At 42.4% G+C, this 24802-nt stretch overlaps 1 protein-coding gene across 3 annotated transcripts in view; it reads left to right on the plus strand.

The window, feature by feature from the left end:
• The window catches only part of ARAP2 (ArfGAP with RhoGAP domain, ankyrin repeat and PH domain 2), a 205577-nt gene that overhangs the window by 174543 nt on the left and 6232 nt on the right, over positions 1–24802 (plus strand). For all 3 annotated transcript variants that reach the window (XM_024106718.3, XM_065596990.1, XM_005286388.4), the window contains 5 exons: positions 6119–6258; positions 7837–7919; positions 10109–10144; positions 11086–11149; positions 20673–20804. In XM_024106718.3, coding sequence (XP_023962486.2) covers positions 6119–6258; positions 7837–7919; positions 10109–10144; positions 11086–11149; positions 20673–20804 — 455 coding nt within the window. The remainder of the gene's footprint in view (positions 1–6118; positions 6259–7836; positions 7920–10108; positions 10145–11085; positions 11150–20672; positions 20805–24802) is intronic.

The raw sequence follows: 24802 nt of genomic DNA on the forward strand, positions 1-24802 counted from the left end.
CATCTATAAAACTAAAATTAATTTCAGCTCAGAGTGTTTGGCACCCAAGTTATTCATAAGACTCTTTTGATGTTCCACTTTTGCTGAGCCATCTCTGTTTATGGTATATTAGATTCAGGAAGAGGTTTTTTTTAGCCATGTCACCAAAAGTCTGCATTTACCAAAGAGAGGGATAAGGTTTTTAGAAACAGCATTTTTCTAAAATGGGGGGGAGGGATAGCTCAGTGGTTTGAGCATTGGCCTGCTAAACCCAGGGTTGTGAGTTCAATCCTTGAGGGGGCCACTTAGGGATCTGGGGCAAAATCAGTACTTGGTCCTGCTAGTGAAGGCAGGGGGCTGGACTCGATGACCTTTCAAGGTCCCTTCCAGTTCTAGGAGATAGGATATCTCCATTAATTAATTATATGTAATAGAAATTGATAGTATTGAAAGATCCAGGAAATTACTTATCAAAAGCTGCTTGATACATTTGAAAGAGGTTAATTTAAAAGTTATGTTTATTAATATGTGCCAAAATCATTTGATATGGAGGCTTTATCATTTAGTTTTCTTTTTTGTGATGACTAGCCTCCTTTATATCTTGTTTGCTGATTGGGCCATTCAGAATTTTCATTTATTCAGACTATAAAGACCGATGGTGTTTATATATATATTAAAAAAAAAAAAACTCCTACCTTCGGTCATGAGTTTGGCAAAGATTTTTTTAACAGAAAGAAGCAAATGTCTGTATAATGTCCTCAGATTTTTATACATGGAACCCACCAGAGATTTTAATTATGGATATATAGTAATATCCTTGGTGACCATTAGTTTTTCCTTCTCTGTTAGCATGTCTAATAAATTTAGACAGCAGAAGGATGAGGTCTGTAACAAGAGATGATCCAGGTCTTTCAAGTAGCAAGGAGGAAAACCTAAGTGTGTGCTGTAAGGTTTTTTTTTGGGGAGGGGGAGGGGTTGGGTTTTTTTGTTTTTTGTTTTTTTTTTATGACGAGATAATAGTAAGGCTCACTTGTATTTAATAAGTCTTTTTTTCTTCCTCTAAAATGAGAATTTACCATATTAAGACAAAAACTGAAATTATTTTAGGTTTAATTTCAGTATCAGACACCCAATTAGTGGCAGGCAAAGAATATAGAAAATAGTCAGTTCAAGGATAAATTGTGTGGTATAGAATTGAAGCAATTTCCCTTAAGATTTGGATAAAAAGCTCTGTGTGTCAATCAGTTGATAGAACTGAGAGAGAGATTTTGACAGGTTTGTTATAGCAAGAGGGTTACTGATTTTAGAACAAGTGGTTTTATAAGTTTAAAGACAAACTTCAGAACAAAGAAATAATCCTGATTATTATGATTTATTGTTTGTATTACTTTTGTGCCTAGGAGCAATAGTCATGGGCTAGGACCTCATTGTGTTAGATGCTGTACAAACACAGAACAAAAAGATGATCCCTGCCCCAAGGAACCTACAATCTAAGTATAAGACAAGAGACAATAAGTGGATACAGGCAGAAAGGGAGTACAATATTGTCTCATTGTTTACTTGGATTGGTGATAGGCAGCAGTCACAGCAGACTAGCAACCTAATATCTATCTATTTTTTGTGGTTAAGTTGTGATCATGAAACAGTTGTGACCATTAATTTAAATCCTCTTGCTATGGTGGGAGTTGGGTATCCTCTATATTCAAATATTTATATAACGGAGTAGAGAGGACACTTATAAAGTTTGTAGACAATGCCAAGCTGGGAGGAGTTGCAAATGGTTTGGAGGATAGGATTAAAATTCAAAATGATCTGGACAAACTGGTCTGAAGTAAATAAGATGAAATTCAATAAGGGCAAATGCAAAGTACTCCACTTAAGAAGGAACAATCAATTGCACACATACAAAATGGTAAATGACTGTCTAGGAAGGAGTACTGGGGAAATGGATCTGGGGGTCATAGTGAATCTCAAGCTAAATATGGGTCAACAGTGTAATGCTGTTACAAAACAAGCAAACATCATTCTGGGATGTATTAGCAGGAGTATTGTAAGCAAGACACGAGAAGTAATTTCTTCCACTCTACTCTCTGATGATTAGGCCTCAACTGGAGTATTGTGTCCAGTTCTAGGTGCCACATTTCAGGAAAGATGTAGACAAATTGGAGAAAGTCCAGAGAAGAACAACAAAAATTATTAAAGGTCTAGAAAACATGATCTATGAGGGAAGATTGGGGGTGGGGGGAAATGGGTTTGTTTAGTCTGGAGAAGAGAAGAGTGAAGGAGGACATAAGTTTCCAAGTACATAAAAGGTTGTTACAAGGAGAAGAAGAAAATTGTTGACCTCTGAGGACAGGACAAGAAGCAATGGGCCTAAATTGCGGTTTAGGTTGGATATTAGGAAAAACTTCCTAACTGTCAGGGTGGTTAAGCACTGGAGTAAATTGCCTAGGGACGTTGTGGAATCTCTGTCATTGGAGATTTTAAAGAGCAGGTTAGATAGTCACCTCCTGCCTTAAGTGCAAGGACTGGACTAGATGACCTCTTGAGGTCCCTTCGAGTCCTAGGATTCCTATTATTTATTATTAATATAATTGTGACTTTATTTTCTCTCAATTTGAGCTGATGGGTGAGGGGATTCAAGTTATTATTGAATCTCAATGTTATGAATATAATTGTAATAATTTGTCAATTCCATTTGGATTGGAAGAGTGAGGACTGAATTCCTGTTTATTCCTAGGGTTGCCAGGCGACCGGTTTTCGACCAGAATGCCCAGTTGAAAAGGGACTCTGGCGGCTCCGGTCGGCACTGCCGACTGGGCCATTAAAAATCCGGTCAGTGGTGCATTTTGGGACCAGAAGTAAGGCAGGCTCCCTGCCTGCCCTAGTGCAGTGTGGCTTCCGGAAGCAGCCGCCATGTCCCTGCAGCCCCTAGATGCATGGCAGCCAGGGAGGCTCTGCACATTGCCCCCGCCCCGATAGCCAGCTCCACAGCTCCCATTGGCCAGGAACTGCAACCAATGGAAGTTGTGGGGACAGAGCCTGTGGGTGCGAGGAGAGTGCGCAGAGCCTCCCTGGCCATCCATGCATCAAGGGGGCCGCAGGGACCTGGTGACTGCTTCCTGGGAGCTGCAGCCTAGAGGGGACTCCAGCCCGGAGTCCCCTCCCATACCCAAACTCCCTCTCGGAGCCCACCCCCCAACATCCCAACCACTTACCCCAGACTCCTCCTGCACCCCAAACACTTCATCCCCAGCTCCACCCCAGAACCTGCACCCTCAGCTGGAGTCCTCACCCCCCCTCCCCCGCACCCAGAACCCTTCATTTCTGGCCCCACCAAATACCGCACCCGCAGGCAAGGTCCAGATCCTGAACCCTTACATACTCACACTTCACCCCAGTGAAGTTGATGGAGATTCACATAAGCCTGAAGTCCATCCATGTGGACCCAATTACAGAGTGCGTGCGTGTGCGTGTATAGTTGTCAAGCGAGGTGTGTATGTGTGAATATATATATATATTCTAATTTTTATATATATATATAAATTAGACAGGCAATATTAATTAGTTTGAAGGTTTTACTTATGGAAACAATTTTCCTCATTTATTAATATATGGTATAAATTTTTAAAGGACTCAAAAAAAAAAAAAAAGAACATAAAGAAGAGAACAGACATTGAAAACTGTATAGTTACAAGCACTGCTGCAACATATACAGACAAGAGGAAAAAATGAGGAATTCCATTTTTCTGCACTCCCCATCACATTCCCCCATATGTATAACAGCACTGATTGTTATATATTAAGATGGTAAATTATTTTCTCATCCTAACAGTCGAACATAAGTACCCATTAGCTTCTGTTTTACCAACAATTCCAGGTTTTTTTAGTAAGTTTTAATGTATTGGATCAGGTATGCCAAACTTGACACATTTTAATGTAAAAATAGTCTTATAAGCAGTGAGTGTGAGAGACAAATGTACAGTATGAAAGTTCCTGTTGAAATATTAATAAGATAGACATTTCCTTGTCACATGACTGAGTTACTAAAAATATTGCAAAATTAGGAAATTATAGTAATTTTGGGATTACTGGGGAATGTTGAAGAAATGTAATGGTGCAGTAATTTCTTTATATTATTAGAAACTGTATTGGACCATGCATTTTACTGCCTCCTTCAATATTACAAGTAGATTCCTAATTCTGGCTTATCAGTTGTAATACCAAATTTTTACATTTTGTGTCATACTTTGATATCATGATTACTTGTACAAAGGAATGCATGCATATAGAAGAATTTGATGATTCTGATCATGATATAATGTAGGAATCACTAGTTCCCAAATATAATTAACTGTGTCATTTGCTGTGAGGCATTGTTCTTTAAGTATCACCATCTTTGTAACTAAATGGTACCTATATATGAATTAGTTCTCTTTGCTGTATTCCTGATTAACTTTCATGTATGATTTGCTTAAAACTTTTTTGAGAATTTATTTCAAATATTATGTCCTTTCCCCTTATATTTTACAGCTATATTATTCAGTCACTTCTTGATGAGTTGCAATTTGTGTATCAACTTTGCAAAACATAAATCAAAATTTTATTGACAACAAGTCAACAATGTAAAAACATATAACATAATTGTTTTTTTCCACTAAAAACATTAACAGTATAGTTCTACAGGTGGTCAACAAGAGCAGACGTTTTTTAAATGACTAAAAGAATCTAAGAAATATGTAAATTAAACAGAAGAAAAATAACTCTGCAAAAACTTGACTCAGTTTATAGAGTGGTGGTATTTGAGGATAATGGAATTATTAGCTGTTGTTACCAGGATATGACTCCCTACAGTGTGAAGTGTGAAGGAGGGAATGAGGGAGCACTGCTGCCCATAGTCTCCCTGATTACTCCCCTTCCTTCTTGGCAATCTGCTTTAACTACTGGTCACCCATAAGTCACTCAAATGCTGCTGGCTTCTGTATCCTTTCAGTGAGTCTTGTGGCAGTAACTTTAGAAAGGAATGCCAACTCCAGCAGTGTCCCAGTCACAGGAATCTAGGTTTGCTGTACAGTGCATTCACAGTAGTTTCCAGATAAAAGGCAGAGTACCCTTTGTTCATCTAAACATGACTAGCCACAATGTTCACTGTTGTCTTGCTCCCCCAAATTCAAATTTGTTGCTGTGGCAGCCTGTAGCACCTATAGAGTTACATTCTAGATTCCCATTTTACATCTCTCTTCAACCCTCTGGCATTTTTTGTAATTGCTTTTTACTTAGAAAATATCAGTCCCGATGGAATTTATTTAGCAGTTTCATTCAAATTTAGCCTAGACATTAGTGACCAAAAGTCATTGCCAGCTGACATTTGACCTACCTGAAATGAGTAGAACAGGTTAAATAAATAAAATATACTTGCAAAAATGTCAAACATTTAAAGTTGTTTCCCTTGCACAGGGTTTGAGAGAGATCTTTTTTAAAGCACTTTTTAATCAGTTTTTCAAAAACATAACTGAATTGACACAACACACAATTTTTGGCAGTGAAAATTTTTGGCAGTGGTTTGGATTTTTAAAAAGCCACAAATTTTCTCTCTCTCACACACACACACACACACACACACACACACACACACACACACACACACACACACACACACACACACATTCCTAAATATTTGCAAAACTTTTCAGAAAAGGCAGGTTTTTACCCACGCCACATTACATTCAAAAATTGTTGACCAGCTCTAGAAATAAGTTGACTACCACAGTCCAGCATGACAAAATACATTATTCAACAAAAGGTATCAGTTAGTATTAGACTCATTGAAGAAACTAAGATCTAAATAAGCTTTGGGATATTCTTTCCTAGAAATTTATTTTAGTCTCTCCATGTTCATATTGAAGTATGTTGATGAGACAGTATAGACAGCTTACATGGTCTCTGTCTGTGCTATCAATAGGACATCTTTCAGCACCAATATAGTCATCATAAACTTTTAAATAAGAAAGTTTAGAACAATAAAATTCTGGTATCATAGGGTTGGTACATAATAATGCTAAGCACATTAAAATTCAATACTCGGTGATTTCCAATATTTAAAAATACTGTAACCAAATGCTTTTCATCTTCTTGACAGAGAAGAATGTAAAAGGTAATGTGAAAGCAGGCTATCTGAAATACAAAGAAGAACCATCAAAATTACTGTCTGGAAATAAATTTCAAGAGCGTTATTTTGTATTACGGGAAGGAAATCTGCTTCTTTACAAGGATATGAAGGTATAAACACATACTCTGCACCCTTCTAATCATGAGCAGTTAAGCTTTAAACTTCTTTCCTTTACATATGAAAAAATGAACACTGGTTGACAGGCAAATCAGCAATTGTTATGCTTGCCTACGCAATTCAGGCATTAAAATAAGAAGAGAGATTTTTTGCTTATGTTAGAGTTGTTAAAGTGGAATAAAGTGAGAAAATATAAGAGCTCATTTAGCTATGTTTATGTATTGTGATAAACTTTGTTTTAATTAAAGCAACTTCTAGAAACCAGTATAGTTTAGAAGCCAGTATAGAGCCTATCTTTTATGTACAGAGCTTGTTTAAAGGCTGGGGTGTTGTAAGTATTATAAAGCTCCAATAACTGCTTATTTGTTTGCCCTGCAATTTCAAGGCTTTTAGAAAAGGCAAGGTACAGGAGCACAATAACTTTTTTAAAATTATTTTTGTTAAAAATGTCATGATAGAAGAGTTTTGGAAAATAACATTTTTCACTATACTATCTTCTTTCTTTTCTGTGTACTGTTTTGTAAATGTTATCTTTTTTCCCTCTCTTCCCTATTCCCCTCCCCTGCCCCTTCCAAAAAAAGTATGAAGTTGTTACTTAACTTTTTAATAATAAAAGCAGAAAAGTAAACCTATATTATTGATTTAGGCCCAGTCCTGCAAACATACATGTGCTTAACTTCCTACACATTAACAATTTCATGGACTAACAGGGCTAGTCATATGTATAAAGTTAAGCATGTGTTAAGAGCTTTGCCACTTTGGGTCCATAATATATCAGAAGTTTTTAGTGCTTTATAGAATCCTTTGAATGTGTGCAATTTATACAAAATTATAAAACTAAGTATTGTATTTATGATTAGTTTTATTCGATTCATTTTAACATTTATAGCTTCTGGTAAAGAATACCTTTTAAATAAAGTATTGCTTTTTTGGTCTTGATGCTGTTTTTTGTCTGTGCAGCAGGTTTATACATATACTGTACTTTCCTTAAAATACGTTGGGGGAATATCCTCCTTTTCTTAGAGAAGAGTTTAATGCGTTAATAGCTAATGTAAGATTATGTAAACGAAATATTATGTCTTTTTTTTGTATAAATCCTTAGATATATTTCGTAAGTAGAATGACCACAGGATGTCAGAAAGGGTCTAAATACTTAGTGCTAAAAACTGAAATTGGCACATATGTGAGCATTAATTAAAGCTCCTGAAACCTTGCTTAGCACCTTGACAATGTGGCTTTATGCTCCATGTCTGAGACACTCAAATGTGCCTCTCTTTTTTTTTTTCTACTGGAAAATTTTTCAACTTCACTTCAATCTCCTAGCCTCAAGCTGGAGCTGTGAAACTCATATACCTTATACACGTATATAATGATACTAGGTCTGTAAGAGGTAGTTGATTATTTCCCCAAAGGTGATAGGGGGGAAGTAGAAAAATTAGAAATAGTGACCCATAATGAAAAGAGAAGAATAGAGAACCCCCAAAGGAAGAAAAAAGGGGATTGGGCTTTTATAAACCATTCTGTTTTGTACATTTCTAATGCAGTAATTAGAAACTTATGTTCATTCACAGACTAGCAAACCTGAAAAAGTGCTGCCTCTCAGTTCACTGAAACTTTATCTTGGAGTGAAAAAGAAAATGAAGCCACCAACAAAGTAAGATTAGAAAAGAAACGGGGTTATGTTCTGTATAGCAAAATACTAGAGTTTTGTGATGGAACACCACACAGACGCACACGCACAGACACACGCGCACACAAAATCAGGAAATCAAGTGAAGTCTATCCCTTATTCTGAATGGAATTGCACTCCATAATATTACTTGTTCTGATGCTGTCTGGTCCTGTGTTCTGTGTTAACTCTTCTGTGTTGAGAAAATTACTTTATTGATTGGTTTTCTTAATCTGAAGTGTGTTTTCTGTTGTGGCTGTAATTGTTACTAGCTCAATTTAGTCTTGTAGCATGTATCCTGCATTCCAATGGTGGGCACACCTTTAGTGTGCCAAAAAAGATTACTAGTCCTGACCTTTGGTGCCAGTCCCTGGGTCCTCAATGAAGAATTTTCCTTCTCCAGGTTTCACATTGCTGTGACTTTTCTTTGTATATAAGCCAGTTAGTGGCACTCCTGACCGAGTCAGGTTAGTTGCTGCAGACTAGTAGGTCTCCTATCTTCAGAGGCAGAGCACTCTGTCCCTTAGCGCACACCCAGGCCCAGGGCCGGTGCAACCATTTAGGTGACCTAGGCGGTCGCCTAGGGCAGTAGGATTTGGGGGGCGCCATTTCTTCGGTAGCGACCGCGGCGGCCGGATCTTCGGCCGCCCCAGTCGCCGCCGGCATTTAGACGGAGGGAGCTGGGGCACTGGAGCACGGGGAGGGTCGCCTGCAGCAAGGGGGCGGGGGGTGGCACGCAGGGGAACTCCCCGCCCCAGCTCACCCCTGCCGCACCTCCTCCCCGAGCACACCGTCACTTCTCCCCCCCCCCCAGGCTTGCGGCGCCTAAGCTGATTGGGTGGGGGGCTGCCGCAGGGGGGAGCGCCTCAGGGCAGAGGGGGGGAGCTGCCGCGGGGGGGGGAGGGGCGCCTCAGGGCAGGGGCTCGGGGACGGGGGGCACAAGGTGGAAGTTTTGCCTAGGGCGCGAAACATCCTTCCACCAGCCCTGCCCCGGCCTCAGAGGTGACAGAAACTGGCATCAAACCAAGGTCTCTCACTGCAGAGCTGCTCATATGGTTGTCCTCTTAACTTTTCTGCCCTATTGTGTGTGTCAGTGTGTGCATGCGGTCGTTTGCTCTTGCTGACTTTGTCTTTCCTTCTGTTTTTGCTCATTCTGCCATCTTATTGTCTGGTCCCATTTCGCCTTTCTTTTTTTTCTCCGCTCTGTGATTTATTTTTCTTACCCCAGCCTTCTGGGTCACTTACAAACTCTCAGCTGATTGATCTGGTCTCTCACACCACTAGAAATGGGGCAGTGCTATATATTAGATTATATTGCCTGACTTCATTCTAGAAACCAAGTCTTCACTTGACTGCCCTCACTAGTTGCCCCACCTGCTTCAAATCCATGTCCCTATCACTGCTAGTAGGAATACTTTGGCCTGTTATAGCACCTTCATCAAAGGATCTCAAAGTCATTCATTTGTGTTTGTAGAGGACTAAATATCAGTGTTCCTCTTGAAAGTGAACATGTAAAAATGACATCTCTTGTCTCAGCTGTGTTCCTTGTGTGTATTCAGTCATAGCTTTTCTTACTTTAGTGACAAAAATGCTTTTTTTAAACTCACAGCAGCCCTGCAGAACCTACACAGCTAAGGCCGAATGAGCTTGATTCTATTTCATTTTGTATATCATCAAAGAATTCCTAATAAGTTACATTAGTTCCAACAAATTACCCAAGTATAACTCCATGAGGTTGCATAGGTGTTACTGAAACTATAAAATGTATGGGGTAGCACAGACATAAATGAGAACATAATTTGATCTATGAAACTTTGTTGCTGTTTTGATGATTCATGAGGTAAAAGGAGCCCAGCTTGACTGAGTTGGCAGACCTGCTAGTTAGATGAAAAGGTCCTGTCACAACTTGTAAATAGAGCATAGTTGATATCAAAGCATTGAGACAATAAACATGGAACCCCATAAGGCCATTTTAATTGAAAATGCTTTTCAGATTAGAATCACATATTAAACTTCTTGCAATAGCTTTTGAGGTGTAATCTCCATGTAAAATTAACTTCCCTATGGAATATTTGGCAAGCACCCCAAAGTTAGCATTCAGTTCTCTGTTGTGGCTTTGGTTTCTGGTAAATAAATAAATATTTATTTTTAATGTGGAGTTTTATTTTTTTCAGCTGGGGTCTTACAGTATATTCTGAAAAGCACCACTGGTAAGTAACCAACACCAACAAATGAGTGTTTGCCTGTTTAGTGTCAACATTTTTTAAATAATGTGCTTGAAACCTAATACGTGTGTGTTGTTTTTGTTTGATTTTTACCCATTACCAAAAATTATTGGTTGATTTGTTGCAATAACTTTTAGTTTAAGCTGTCAGTTTCATATCCTTGCTAAGATCCCTGTTCAGCAAAGCCCCAAAGCACAGGCTTAAAACTGTGATTTGAAATCCCAGGAACTAAGCATATGGTTAAAGTTAAACAGGTGCTTCAGTTTTTGTAGAATAAGGACGGATTCCTGGATTGGATCCTCAGTCTTTTCATAATATGCATTTAATATATATTTTAGAAGTTCTTATGTGTAAAATGTAAATAATAAAATACTAACAACCAGTGGCGGATTAATAATTTTGCCGCCCCTAGGCCGGGAAATAAATGCCGCCCTGGCCCTGCACCGACTCCGCCCTTTTCCCGCCCCCATTCCAACCCCCTCCCCAAAGTCCCAGCCCCAACTCCGCCCCCTCTCTTCCCCTATTGGATCCCTTCCCCAAATCCCCGCCCCCGGCCCCGCCTCTTCCCCCAGCGCACGCCGTTCCCCCTCTCCCCCCTTCCTCCCTGCCCCGCGAAACAGCTGTTTCGCGGCGCAAGCGCTGGGAGGGGAGAGAAACAGGACGCGGTGGCACGCTTGCAGAGGAGGCGGAGGTGAGCTGGAGCAGGGGGGCGGGGCACAGAGGGGAGCTTCCGCCCCTGCAAATTTGCTGCCCTAGGCCTAGGCCTTGTCGGCCTAGGCAATAATACGGCGCTGATAACATTAAATAATTAAGAGAAATCCAAGTAGGTTTTGAATGTCAAAGAACTGCTTCTGTGGTATGTGACAATTACAGTTCGATACTTCATTAATCTGTTTATTTTAATGATACCACATATTCTCTTGTAGGCACATGTGTTGTGATGGACAGGATACACAGATGGAGTGGATGACCAGTATTTTCAATGCACAGGTAATACTTTGGTCAGAGGAAATAAGATTTTTAAAAATTCTCTACATTTCATATTTAGCGGTGAATCACTGAGTTTCACCAGTAATTTGTACTTATCTGCAAAACAATTAAATGTATGTATAGATGTTCTGAATGAACCATACATTGTAGCAAAAAGAATAATGCTGTGAAGCCAGTAATGTTACTGAAATGCTTGAGGTCCTACAACTACAAGAAGATGTGGACTTAGCCCATCTATGTGCTATGTGTTATTACCTATTTTGACCATTTTGTCTGCCTGTGGCAGCGAGTGTTTAAAATTCTGTCCATTTTCAGGTTTCACCGATGCTAAATATCTTCATAACCCCGATTAATTGATGGGTATAGAACTTGAGACTTCCTGGCTTCCAGTCTGGTGCACCGTCACCATATGGGGGGAGAAAATGCTGCCTGTTTTGCTGGGGACTGTTGTAATGCTAGTTAAAGCAAAATGCCCATTTTCTTTTTCAAGAAAGTATTGAAAAAGACGCAGCAGTCACACCAGCATCACAGTTAGCATCACACCACATCCAGGATTTCAGCTAAAGCCTCTACAACTTGCATAACATGGTTGCAGTGCAACCAGGAGAGGATTTCAAGTGGATTTTCCCCTACACTACTTTAAGTAAAACTGTCCAGTGGCTTACGTCCAGTGCATTTCACCAAGATGTGGCCATGGAGGGCATGCCAAATGTTTAAGAGTCACCTTGCGTGGAACCACCCCAGAAATCTGGCACCCAAACTGCCAAATCTTTCTTTGTCCTTTCCTTATGTGAGAGATGATGAGGTGCCTCTTTCTGTGTAAGACGCTGAAGCTCTTTCTCTTCCCCACCCCCCCAGCTTGCGCAGCAGGCCCACCAGCCAGACGTAGCCCTTCTCCCACTCTGGATTGCAATGGCAGCTCTGGTCCCAAAGAACCCACACTGGACACCTGTCGTGCAGTTGTAATAAGAAAAATAAAATTTCACAAAATAAACTCTCTCTCTAGCTAATTTTCCCAAGTTTCTTTGGGTGAAGGGAGGCTAAAAACCCACATTCTGCTCACCAGTTGGAGGGACAGAAAAACCCTTCCTGGTTTTGTAAAAAGGGTACCAACTGAACATAAAGCACTGAAAAGAGACGCATCAGCAGCAGCAAACCAGTGCATAGCCAAGGGATAAATGGGATGTGGATAGTAAGTAGGTGCAGAAATGGCCACCTACATCTGGGATATTTTCATACCCAGTTATATCCTTACACCACTAAGTGGGATTTTGGGTAGGTATTTCCTACTGCCCCAACCCCACATGAGATGACTCCGGCTAAACCTAAGTTCAAGCTGCAGCAGACTCCTGCTCAGGCCACCCAGTCAAAATACGAGACCGCTTATAAGAATTTGCAGGACTATAAGAGGCGCCCACAGAGGCAGTCTCGGCCTGCCCCCCAGCCTGGGTCCTCCAAGGGCAAGCAAGTGGGGGAAAAAGCGGTTTTGACGGGACACCCGGGGGTACCCTGCCAGTTCTCATCAGGGATCCACCCTCAATAAAGCTTCCCTTCTCCAGTCGGTTGTGTGCTTTCCTCCCAGAGTGGTCACGGCTGACCTCGGACCGATGGGTCCTCAACACCATCTCCCGGGGCTACATCCTCCAGTTTACCTCTCCTCCCCCCCCGTCCAACCACTGCCTCCCCCGTCTCTCCTGAAGGACCCCTCGCACGAGGCTCTGCTCAAGCAGGAGGTGGGGCGGCTCCTGGGCCTAGGAGCGATGGAAGTGGTACCGGGGGAGTTCAAAGGCAAAGGGTACTACTCCCGCTATTTCCTTATCCCAAAGGCCATAGGGGGGCTCAGGCCATCTTGGACCTGCAAGGCCTGAACCATTACATGGTGAAGCTCAAGTTCCGCATGGTCTCCCTGGCCTCCATCATCCCCTCCCTGGCCTTCCATCTACCGGGCATCCAGAACGCGCGGGCCGATTGCTTGAGCAGGGACTTCTTCTCTTAGCACAAGTGTTCTCTCCACCCAGAGGTGGTGCACAGACTTTTCCAAGCATGGGGAACTCCCCAGGTGGACCTGTTTGCGACTCGGCAGAACTGTCGCTGTCCTGGGTTCTGCTCCGGGGGTGTGGCTGGGACGGGGCGCTATCTCCGATGCCTTCCTCCTGTCCTGGTGAATCCAGTTTCTCTATGCCTTTCTCCCATTCCCACTGATCGGCAAGGTCCCGGAAAAGATAAAGACGGACAAGGCCTGGGTCCTTCTGATTGCCCCAGCATGGCCCAGGCAGCATTGGTACAGGATCCTCATGGGCCTGGTGCTCCCCCTGCTGTGTCCGTTGCCGTCCCGCCTGGACCTGCTCACCCAGGCCGCCTCCTCCACCCCAACCTAGCGGCATTCCACCTCACAGCATAGCTGCTCAATGGTTAGGTAGGGAGGAAAGGATGTGCATGAAAGGGGTTCAGTGTGTCTTCCTAGAAAGCAGGCGACCCTCCATGCGCCGAGCCTACTTGGCAAAGTGATCTCAGTTTTCCAGATGGGTGGACGAGCGGGGCGTTTCCACAGTGGCTGCTCTGATCAGCTTATTCTGGACTACCTCCTTCACCTTAGAGCCCAGGGCCTGGCGCCCTCGTCGGTCAAGGCGCACCTGGCGGCCATATCGGCCTTCCATCTGCCGGTGCAGGGCCACATGGTATTCTCCCATGCTATGACTGGCCGATTCCTTAAGGGGTTGGATCGCCTCTCCTGTATGTTAGGCCCCCTGTCCCGCAGTGGGACCTTAATCTGGTGTTGGCCCATCTCACAGGGCCCCCGTTTGAGTCACTAGCCACGTGCTCCAGGTCACACCTTTCGTGGAAGGTGGCCTTCCTGGTTGCAATCACATCTTGTAGGCCCTGACCTCCGAGCCCCCGTACACGGTGTTTCATAAAGATAAGATCCAGCTCCGCCCACACCCTTTGTTCCTGCTGAAGCTGGTCTCCGCCTATCACATGGCTCAGGACATTTTTCTGCTGGTCCTCTGCCCCAAGCCCCATGTGTCCAGTGAGGAGCACCGCCTCCACACGTTGGATGTGAGACTGCCTCTGGCTTTCTACCTGGAGCGGACTAAGCCATTCAGAAAGTCCTCGCAACTGTTCATCACCTCGTCCGAGCGCATGAAAGGTCGGCCGATCTCCACTCAGCAGCTCTCCAACTGGATCACTTCGTGAATCTGTACCTGTTATGACCTGGCGGGAATCTCTCCGCCGCCAATTGTGAGGGCGCACTCGACTCTGGCGCAGGCCTCATCGGCTGCCTTTTTGGCCCATGTTCCCATTCAGAACATTTGTAGGGCTGTCACGTGGTCTTCAGTTCACATGTTCACCTCGCATTATGCGATTGTCTCTCAGACCAGGGAGGACGCCGGGTTCGGAAGGGCCATTCTCTGTCCCAAGAGTTTGTAAACTCCTTCCCACTGCCAACAGATATAGCTTGGAATCACCTATTGTGGAATACACATGAGCAATCACTCGAAGAAGAAAAGACAGTTATCTTTTCCGTAACTGGTGTTCTTCAAGCTGTGTTGCTCATGTCTATTCCACATCCCGCCTTCCCCTCTGTCAGAGTTGTCTGGCAAGAAGGAACTGAGGGTGGGGTGAGCGTGCACTGCCCCTTATACCGCGCCATGGAGGCGCCACTCCATGGGTCACTGGGGCACTCCCCTATGGGTACTGCTAGGGGAGAAACTTCTGGCACCGGTGCACATGGCGAGCACGCACACCTTTTGTGGAATAGACATGAGCAACACATCTCGAAGAACACCAGTTACGAAAAAGGTAACTGTCTTTTCTCATGTTTACTATTTGATCAAAGGTGATTCTTTTTATAACCTGAAGATGGTCTTTGGGACTTTCTGTAACAAAGGTAAAGCTTTGTCTGTGCAGAGCCTTCTCAGGAGCTGACCCAAGAATGAAGCATGAGCTCTCACAGGAAGTAAGGACCATCAGAACCTCACCACCTTCCCCTCTAAATGCAAGGCACATTTCTTTGACCTTTCCTTCTCTAATATAAACATATGGCAATGTGTGTGTGTGTATATAAATTTCAAACCAAAACATTCCACTGCTCCCCTGGGGAGAAGATGAGAAAATAAACATGTGACAAATGTGGAAGTAGACGTCGCTGTTAAATTTGGCTTCCTTTTTCTTCATGTGGAAGTTGTTATACAGTCATATCAAACAATATAATGCAGTATATTCAAGGAGATCTGATTGTGGAGGGAGTCGTAAGTTGTTTAGAATTTACTGTGTAGTGTGCACTTATGGCAATATTAAAGTTGAGAATGTAATAGTTAGCAGCCCTCACAGGCTGCCATTCTATTAAAAAATTATTTCATTGTTAATGTACGTTCTTTTATAAAATAAATATATCTGATTATCCTGCTTGTGTTCTGAGTATATAATACTGAATGAACACATGATTATTGCAATACATACTATATAATCATAGACTGAGGGAGAGTCTGTCTTTGACCTTTGTAAATAGTGGAAGTGGGATGTGTAATGCACGTCTCGGAAGCAACAGACTTTTCAAAACCTTGTCTTATTCAGCTCCTCCAAGCGAAGTAACTATTGTGGTTTCCATGGAAACAGCTACCAAATCGGAAATACATCTCATGGGGATAACAAGGGTAGTGTCTCAATGAATAGGTTCACAGGTTATTGACATAGGTTGCTTAAAAACAACTCATCCAACGCTTAGTAACTCTGTTCAAGTCCTATTGATGCAAGATCACAAGAAAGATAATGTTACAACTCTGAGACCAGCAAGTATGGAGTGAAACGTATTTGTTTAATCAATCTGGAATGAAGACTTACAGAAGCAGTTAATATATTTTGGGGATCGTTTAAACAGAAGAATGCACGTTGCTACTTTTTTTTTCCTTCCAACTTCAGCATATTCCTCAATTATTTTTCTTTGAAAACTGTCATCTCATTACTCATGATTAAGGCTAAGATTTTGTCACAGATATTTTTAGTAAAAGTAACAGGGCACAGGCAATAATGAAAAATCACAGAAGCCTGTGACCTGTCCCTGACTTCTACTAAAAATATCCATGACAAAATGGGGAGCCTGGTCAGCTGTGGGCAGGCTGGGAGCTCCAGGGGCCCCCACCAGCCCTGGGGGCTCGGAGCTCCAGGGTCCCTCTCTGCTGGCTGCTCCGAGCTGTGGGAGTCCTCCCCGCCTTCTGCCGCAGCTAGGAGCTGCGGGAGCTCCCCCAACCACTCACAGCGGTCGGGAGCTCTTGAGGTCCCCACTGCCGCCTGCCCGCAGGCAGCAGGGGACACTGCAGCTCCCGGCAGGCAATGGCTGAAGTCACAGAGGACTTTGAAAGTCACAGATTCCGTGACCTCCATGACTAAATTGCAGCCTTGCTCATGATATGCAGTATATAAATTAACAATATTAACAGACTGTATTAAGTTAACAGTTTTATTCAGCATTCTGGTCTTAGCAGATGTAGCAACACCATGAATTATTTGTGCCATTAGGCGGTAATGAGACACAACTAATCTATTTTTCCATGGTAAAATATTATTTGCTGTAAAATCAGTACTTGAAGATGTAAAATCTCAGAATGCTTTTTACATGCAAGTGTTTGTCTCTGGTATGAAGTTAATCCTCATCACCACTATAGATTAGATTAGAAAAAACATTGTAAGTATGTAAGCTGGATTTGTTACCCTGAATCAGCATTTCAATGATGACCATGTTTAAAATTATTATGCTTTCTGTTCTTATACAAGACGCATTGGCATGGTATCTGAACACATTTCTGTGGATAGAATTTTAGACAGTAGGTTTCATTTGTTTGAATGATGTGATGAATCTAGATTTGAACTTCAAGATGAATGTAAAGAAGGCATATATGTGTCAAGATTTTGCATTAAATTATCCAAAGGTAGAGGCTTTGCCGTTAGAAGTGGAAGAAGCCTAACTCAGTGATAGAGACCCATTTTCTTTTACTCCATAGAAACTTTTTCTGTTTAGCTGAACAGTGTAGTATTCAGGGAAGATATTACGTATTAATCCTTTTTTTCCCGCTCCTCTGATGAGGTAGGTACCATAGTGTTGTACATTTTATCTCACTACAGACGCTCCCCAACGTACGCAAGCGTTCCGTTCCGGAATGCCTTGCGTAACTCGAATTTTGCATAAGTCGGAAACATATACCCGACCATTACGCAAAAAAAAAAAAAATTCTAGCTTACAGAACTCTTTCCGTAAGTGCGGATTTGCGTAAGTCGGGTTTGTATAACCCAGGGGGCGTTTGTATAACCTAGTATATATGTTATATATGCCATCATATGCCAGCAATGCCCCTCTGCTATGTACATTGGCCAAACTGGACAGTCGCTACGCAAGAGGATAAATGGACACAAGTCAGATATCAGGAATGGCAATATACAAAAACCTGTAGGAGAACACTTCAACCTCCCTGGCCACACAATAGCAGATGTAAAGGTAGCCATCTTACAGCAAAAAAACTTCAGGACCAGACTCCAAAGAGAAACTGCTGAGCTCCAGTTCATTTGCAAATTTGACACCATCAGATCAGGATTAAACAAAGGCTGTGAATGGCTATCCAACTACAGAAGCAGTTTCTCCTCCCTTGGTGTTCACACCTCAACTGCTAGCAGAGCACCTCACCCTCCCTGATTGCACTAACCTCGTTATCTCCATACTGATTTATACCTGCCTCTGGAGATTTCCATTACTTGCATCTGAAGAAGTGAGGTTCTTACCCACGAAAGCTTATGCTCCCAATACTTCTGTTAGTCTCAAAGGTGCCACAGGACCCTCTGTTGCTTTGTATAACCTAATTATTCTAGTTCTCTGGCTTCAATTAGAGAAAGTTGGGTTAGTATGGAGATTATTCATTTTGTATTTTGATTGGTAAACAGTAAAAAAAATGCCTAAAATAGGATCATTGTTTTGTTTATGGTCATCCCATGTGCTATGGTTCAAGCCCAGTCTTGAATTGAATAAAACTAGTCTGGACAAAAAACACTTAACACAGCTATCTAGGAAATATGGTATTGATGGGAAGATGAGCAAAAAAGATATTTTCCAATTCTAATATCTGTGTGCATGTATTCCTCTGAGCACATCATGAGGCTGACAAGTAAAGCCAAAATTAGCACCCAGATGAAGATACACCTTCAAGTACATGGGCAGTAATTCTTCTGCTTAATACTTCAATTAAGGGAGCCTTGTTTCTTTGCTTAGAAAGAAAATTTTGTTATTTGGAGTGGATTAAGGGTTCTTCTCCACAGACCTCTTTATGAAAGCCAGTTGAATCTGTGACCCTTTTAAACTAAATAAATACATGCAGAATTCTTGCAGTATATTTCATGGAGAATTTCAGAAATCACTGTAAGTTGAGCACCAAATATTCTCTCTTCAGTTGCTTTGAAACAACATTCTACATCCATCATGACAGCAGTCATTCTCGGATAAATGCAATGAAAACACTGCCTGTTTCTCTGAGCTCAACCTTCCCAGAGGCCTTCCACCTCATTGAATCCATCAGGGACTAATGGCATAACTGAGGAATGGTTACAGTTCTTTAGTTATAATATGCTGTGAAGGAAGAAGCTGCAAGATTTGAGCATGTCAAGAAGGAAGAGTTGAAGATGATCTCCAAGTTATAAGCCTGAGTGATAAACATATCTTGCCCCCCTGAATTTAGAGGCCATGTACTAATGTCAGCATACACATACTCTTTCTCTTATCCCTGTTGCTTTGTGCTTTGCAAGACCAATCTACAGACTCTTCGCACTTGAATAATATTTACAAAATGGACTTGATATATTATATGTTCTCTTCTGAAAAGACAAAGATATTTTGATATATTTCTGTTGACAAGAGCCACCTAGATGAGCCAGAACTGTGAATAAGTACATTTTAATTTTGCCTAATGAGTTGCATATATTAATAATTTATTATTTACCATTCAGTTAAAACTGTTACAGACACTCAGGGTGGGATTCACAAAGGAGACTTAAGCACTGAAGTCTCACATTCAGGTTCCACCTGACCACCTTAAATTCACTGGTTTGGCATGCACACAGCCATCTAACTCCTGCCACTGCACAGTGCCTAACTCTCAGCAATTCACAAAATAGGCATTTCTCCCCACACCTATCTTGCTTTTGGGGCCCGTTCCAGTAGACATGCGCAAAGTATGCCTAAACCCACACAAAGCAGGAGGAAGAAGTGGTGTGTCCATTAGCCCAATGCTTAGAGCACTCAGGATGTGGGAGACCTGGATTGAAATCTCTGTTGGGCTGATTTGGAGCAGGGATTTGAAGTGGGGTTTCCCACCTCCTGGGCGTGGTCACTAACCACTGAGCTATTGGCCATGTTGGGGTGGGTCTCCCTCAATCTCTCTCGTTAAAGCTGTCTCACTTTGTTTAAATAATTAAATATTCATTGGGCACCAAGAAAATTAGTGCGACTCTCTAGCCCAATTGTTAGGGTACACACCTCGGAGGTGAGAGACTCAAGTCCTCCTGCCTCAATGATTATTTCTACGCAGTGGAAAAGCTTCATCGGGAGAGGTCTGAAACCAGGTGAGTGTTGCAATGCCTAAGTCTCCCTAGTGAATCCCACCCATAATTCTTTACACTAAAATGTAATTTATCCCTTCACCCAAAGAGGTGGTGTGTTCTACTTGCTGTCTACCTCTTTTTATGTTTCTACCATGAGGAGATTACATGATGTAGGTTAAGATTTTTAAAGATTTTCTAATCAGTACATTTAACCCTTTGGGATGAGGGGAAGATGTATGACTAAATCCACTGAACTTCCTTGGAAGTCTGAACCATAACTGTTATGATAACTAACTTACAGTAATAAATGAATAGTATAAATGTTCCCTTATGTTTAAACATTTATTTTCATATTGGTCAGATAATTGCATTTATATATACAATTTATGTAGAATTTTGGAGCTAAAAAACAAATACACCACTACCTCGATATAACACAAATTCGGATATAACGCAGTAAAGCAGTGCTCCAGGGGGGCGGAGCTGTGCACTCCGGTGGATCAAAGCAAGTTCAATATAATGTGGTTTCACCTATAACGCAGTAAGATTTTTTGGCTCCCGAGGACAGCGTTATATCAAGGTAGAGGTGTAGATAAATTTGTTTTCCTAAATAATGATTTTTGTTCTATTGCCAATAGATATGTTTTGATATTTTGATATATAGTGTGGAGGAACACCTCTGGAACATAGACAGTGTACTGAGACCTTAAAGCTCTATTCACTTAGCATCTTGCAGTCCTCCAGCAATACTTCTGATGCATTTGTAGAAGCATCAACATAGTTATAAAAAACACGCTCCTGTTATCTTAAAAAAAAGTCAGTTTTATGTGGAGTGATAGTAGAGCATAGTATATAGTCTTACCAAGAAAGTTTTGTATGTAAAAAGCAGTGTATATATCATAATAAAATTGCATGCCAAGAATAAGGAATTTTGTTTCTACAGCACAGTGATATATGGCCACCAGCTGGAAAAGCAAGAAAACAGTCTATAACTAAAAATCCAAAGATTGGAGGCTTACCTTTAATTCCCATTCAGCAGGAGAAAAATACTTCTAAAACCAGAGGAAATGCAGAGGTAAGCTGGTGGTTAACATTGGTGTTGAACTTTAATTACAATGCTATATTTTGTTGTCCTTTTTATATAGTCGAGGAGCCATTATCTCTCTGGAGTTGGATAAATGTGAGATGTAGATGCTTCTAATATTAGTGTCCTTTGTATTGTTCTGTCATTAAAAGAATAGTTAGGACAATGTAATTAAATGCATAATGACCTAGCCCTGTGGCAAGTTGGTAAATTAACACTGGGGTTTTTTTAGTAAGAGCCACCCATTTGAATTAAATGGGATTTTTACCATGAATGTTACTAGACATTAATAAGGGTGTTTTTTAAAATAAAGTCCTTGATGATATAGCTTTGTGTGCATATTGTACCATATCTTTTCCTATCTCCAAAGCAGATTTGAACTTTTAGGTAGCTATCCTACAATATTAGTAGCAACGAGATCCATTTGCAAATTAAGTTAAGATGGAACTGACTGCTGTACATTTCAATTATAGCATTATTAGGCTTAAAGAATAATAAGTCTGGAGCAATGCTGTTTGCACTTACTCAAGTGCCATGAGACTTCTGGGATGAATGGTGTTTCTCAGTCCTAACATAAGTGACTTATCAGATGAACCATTAGCACCACAAAAAGGAGCACTGAGGTGCTCCTGCACGCACATTGGAATGGGGAACATTTTGAGTGTGGGAACAGAACAGTTGCTATCATTGACCCTACATAATAGTAATAACAACTAGCTGTTGTATGTTTTTCATCAGTAGGCCTCAAAGTGCTTAACAAAGGGGGTAACCATCCTTTTCCCCACTTTACAGATCAGGAAACTGAAGCATAGGGAGGTGAAGTGACTTGTTCAAGGCAACCTACTGATAGAGATGAGAATAGACCCCAGGTCTCCAATGTCAGAGTTTAATGCTTTATCCACTAGACAGTGCTGCTTTCCTGAAGCAGATGCATGTGTGATACAGTTAGTCAGTCTCTTCAAGCAGTTGTAGGGTTACCATATTTCACAATCAAAAAAGAGGATGCTGGGGGGGGGAAAGCCCCGCCCTAGACCCGTCCCACCCCCATCCACTCCCTCCAACTTCCCACCCCCTGACTGCCCCTCAGAACTCCAACCCCCCCTGCTTCTTGACCCCTGACTGCCCCCGCTGAGAATCCCCACCCTAACTGCCCCCCTAGGACCCTACCTGTCCCCTGACTGCCCTGACCCTTATCCACTTGCATGGGTGGCAGGGTTGTAGAAATTTTGGTGGTGCCCAGAACCCCGCCCCCCACCTGCCTAAGGCTCTGGGAGGGGGGTTGGGTGTGGGGAGGAGGTCTGGGGTGCAGGTCCTGGGCTGGGGATTAGGGTGCAGGCGGGGTGTAGGGTGCAGGCTCTGGGATAGAGTTTGGGTGCTGGGTGCAGGCTCCGGGCTGGGGCAGGGGGTGGGTGTGCAGGAGGGGGGTGAGGGGTGCAGGGTCTGGGATGGAGTTTGGGGGTGGGAGGCGGTGCAAAGGGAGGGGGTGCAGGCTTTGGGAGGGAGTTTGAGGGCAGGAGGGAGTGTGTGGGAAGGGGGAGGGAGTTTGGGGATAGGGGATGCAGGTGTGAGGGCTGTGGGTCTGAGGATCAGGGGTTCATGGTGCAGGAGGGGGCTCAGGGATAGAGCAGAGGATTAGGGTGTGGGGAATTAGGGTATGGGGGGATGAGGGCTCTGGCTGCGGCTGGGGATGAGGGGTTCATGATGCAGGAGGAGGCTCAGGGCTGGGAGAGAGGATTTGGGTGCGGGGGGATGAGGGCTGGGGCTGAGGGGTTTGGGGCGTTGGAGAGGCTCAGGGCTAGGGTGGAAGGGCAGGGTAAGGGCAGCCTGTCTTCCCATTAGTGGATGGGGGACGCTAGGACCCGGGGGCAGCAGACAGCAGTTGCTGCTGGCTCTGGCAGTACAAGCAGGCAAGGGAGAGGCAGGCAGGGAGGGAGGGCCCACGGGGGAGGGGAGATGCACAGAGGGGGGGTGGCAGGTGGAGGCCGGGGACCCATACAACACTCCCCCACTCCCTGACTGCCCTCCCCCCGACTCCCCTTACCATTCTGGCTCCACGTGTAGGCAAAACACGCTGCCCGGTGGGTCAGTTTGTGTGTTACACAGGGCTGCAGACAGAGGGACGGGGGAGCAGGGGAGGGCTCTGGCTGCTGGAGGCCAATGGGAGCGGCTCAATCGGCCCAGCCGCCCAATCAGCAGCCGCCCTCTGCATGGAAGGGAGGGAGGGAGGCAAGGGAGGAAAAAAAACCCGGACATTTTAACCTTGTTACCAATTCCTCCCAGACGGCTATTTAGAGACGCAAAAGCCGGACATGTCCGGGGAAATACGGACGGATGGTAACCCTAAGCTGTTGTGATATTGCTTCCTAAATGGCCACTGAGTTCTGTTAACTCTTTTTTTTTTTTTTTAATTTAGCCTCCTTTCTCATTCAAAGACCTTTAAATTTACCTTGGGTTATTGAATAACTGTAAAACCTCTTACTCCTACCATTTAAAATATTTTTCCTGTAAAAAAAGAGAAACTTATCATGCAATTGAAGGTACCCCATAATCTTGTTTTCTTACTTTCTTTTTGCTTGATGTTACAAGTGCAATGTAATGTTTATTATATTATCTTTAAGCTAGCTTCAGATTGAGCATTTCTTGGAAGTAAAGATTTTACCTATCTTTCTTGAACTGTATAATTTTGAATCTAAACATTACCAGGGCCTTCTTGATTTTGTTGTCTCCTGTTGGCAAGAACTCCATTATGTCATGCCAAACACGTGACAGTCATATCAGAAAAAGGTTTGCAATTAGTGCTCATAGTGTTGTGAAACTCTGCCATGAAAAAGAATCGAACTTGATATATAAAAATAGATCTACACAGGTCCTGTTTGAATACCTTAAGAAAATTAGAACAAAACTAAGCATTGGAAAGTGTAAACTAGCATTTTTTGCATATATTGTTGGAATCCATATTAGTCTTGTCCTGAAGAAGTATGTAATTGAGATGGTTCAAAAAGAGAAGGAGGAAAAATAACATTTCAGTTTAACCAACAGAGGATTTTATTCCAAACTTATGGAGGTAACCATTTCAGTGGTGGCATGCATTTTCATTCCTTTTGATAAAATAGATTGTTAAACACATGATGATAATGTCCTCAGATCTGTATAAAGAATAGCTACAAACTTTCCCACCTCATTGTTTGCCCCCTTTCTAGATCATTTATGAATATGCTCAATAGTACAAATCGTTGAGGCACCCTGCTATTTACCTCTTCTTTTTTTTTTCCATTCTGAAAATTGACCATTCCTATCCTTTGTTTTCTATCTTTTAACCAGTTAGTGAACCATGAGAGAGTTTTGCCTTATATCCCATGGCTGCTTACTTTGAGCCTTTGGTGTAGGATCTTGTCAAAGGCTTTCTGAAGGTCCAAGTATGCTATATTCACATGCTTGTTGAGACCCTCAAAGAATTCTAATAGATTGGTGAGGCATGATTTCCCTTCACAAAAGCCATGTTGACTCCTCCCCAACATATCGTGTTCATCTATGTGTCTGATAATTCTGTTCTTTACTATAGTTTCAACCAATTTGCCTGATACTGAAGTTAGACTTACAGACCTGTGATTGCCAGGATCACTTCTGGAGCCTTTTAAAAAAATTGACTTTACATTAGCTATCCTCGTCATCTGGTACAGAGGTTGATTTAAATGATAGGTTAGATAACCCAGTTAGTAGTTCTATAGTTTCATGTCTAAGTTCCCTCAGAACTTCTTGAGTGAGTGCCATCTAGTCCTGGTGACTTATTACTGTTTTAATTTTATCTATTTGTTCAAAAACCTCCTCTATTGACACTTCAGTCTGGGACAGTTCCTCAGATTTGTTACCTGAAAAGAATGGCTCGGGGTAAAAATATCCCTCATGTCCTTTGTAGTGAAGACTTATGCAAAGAATTCATCTAGCTTTTCTGCAGCAACCTGGTCTTCCTTGAGTTCTCCTTTAGTACC

This window comes from Chrysemys picta, chromosome 5 (genome assembly GCF_011386835.1).
Source record: "Chrysemys picta bellii isolate R12L10 chromosome 5, ASM1138683v2, whole genome shotgun sequence".
NCBI classification, from domain to species: Eukaryota; Metazoa; Chordata; order Testudines; family Emydidae; genus Chrysemys; species Chrysemys picta.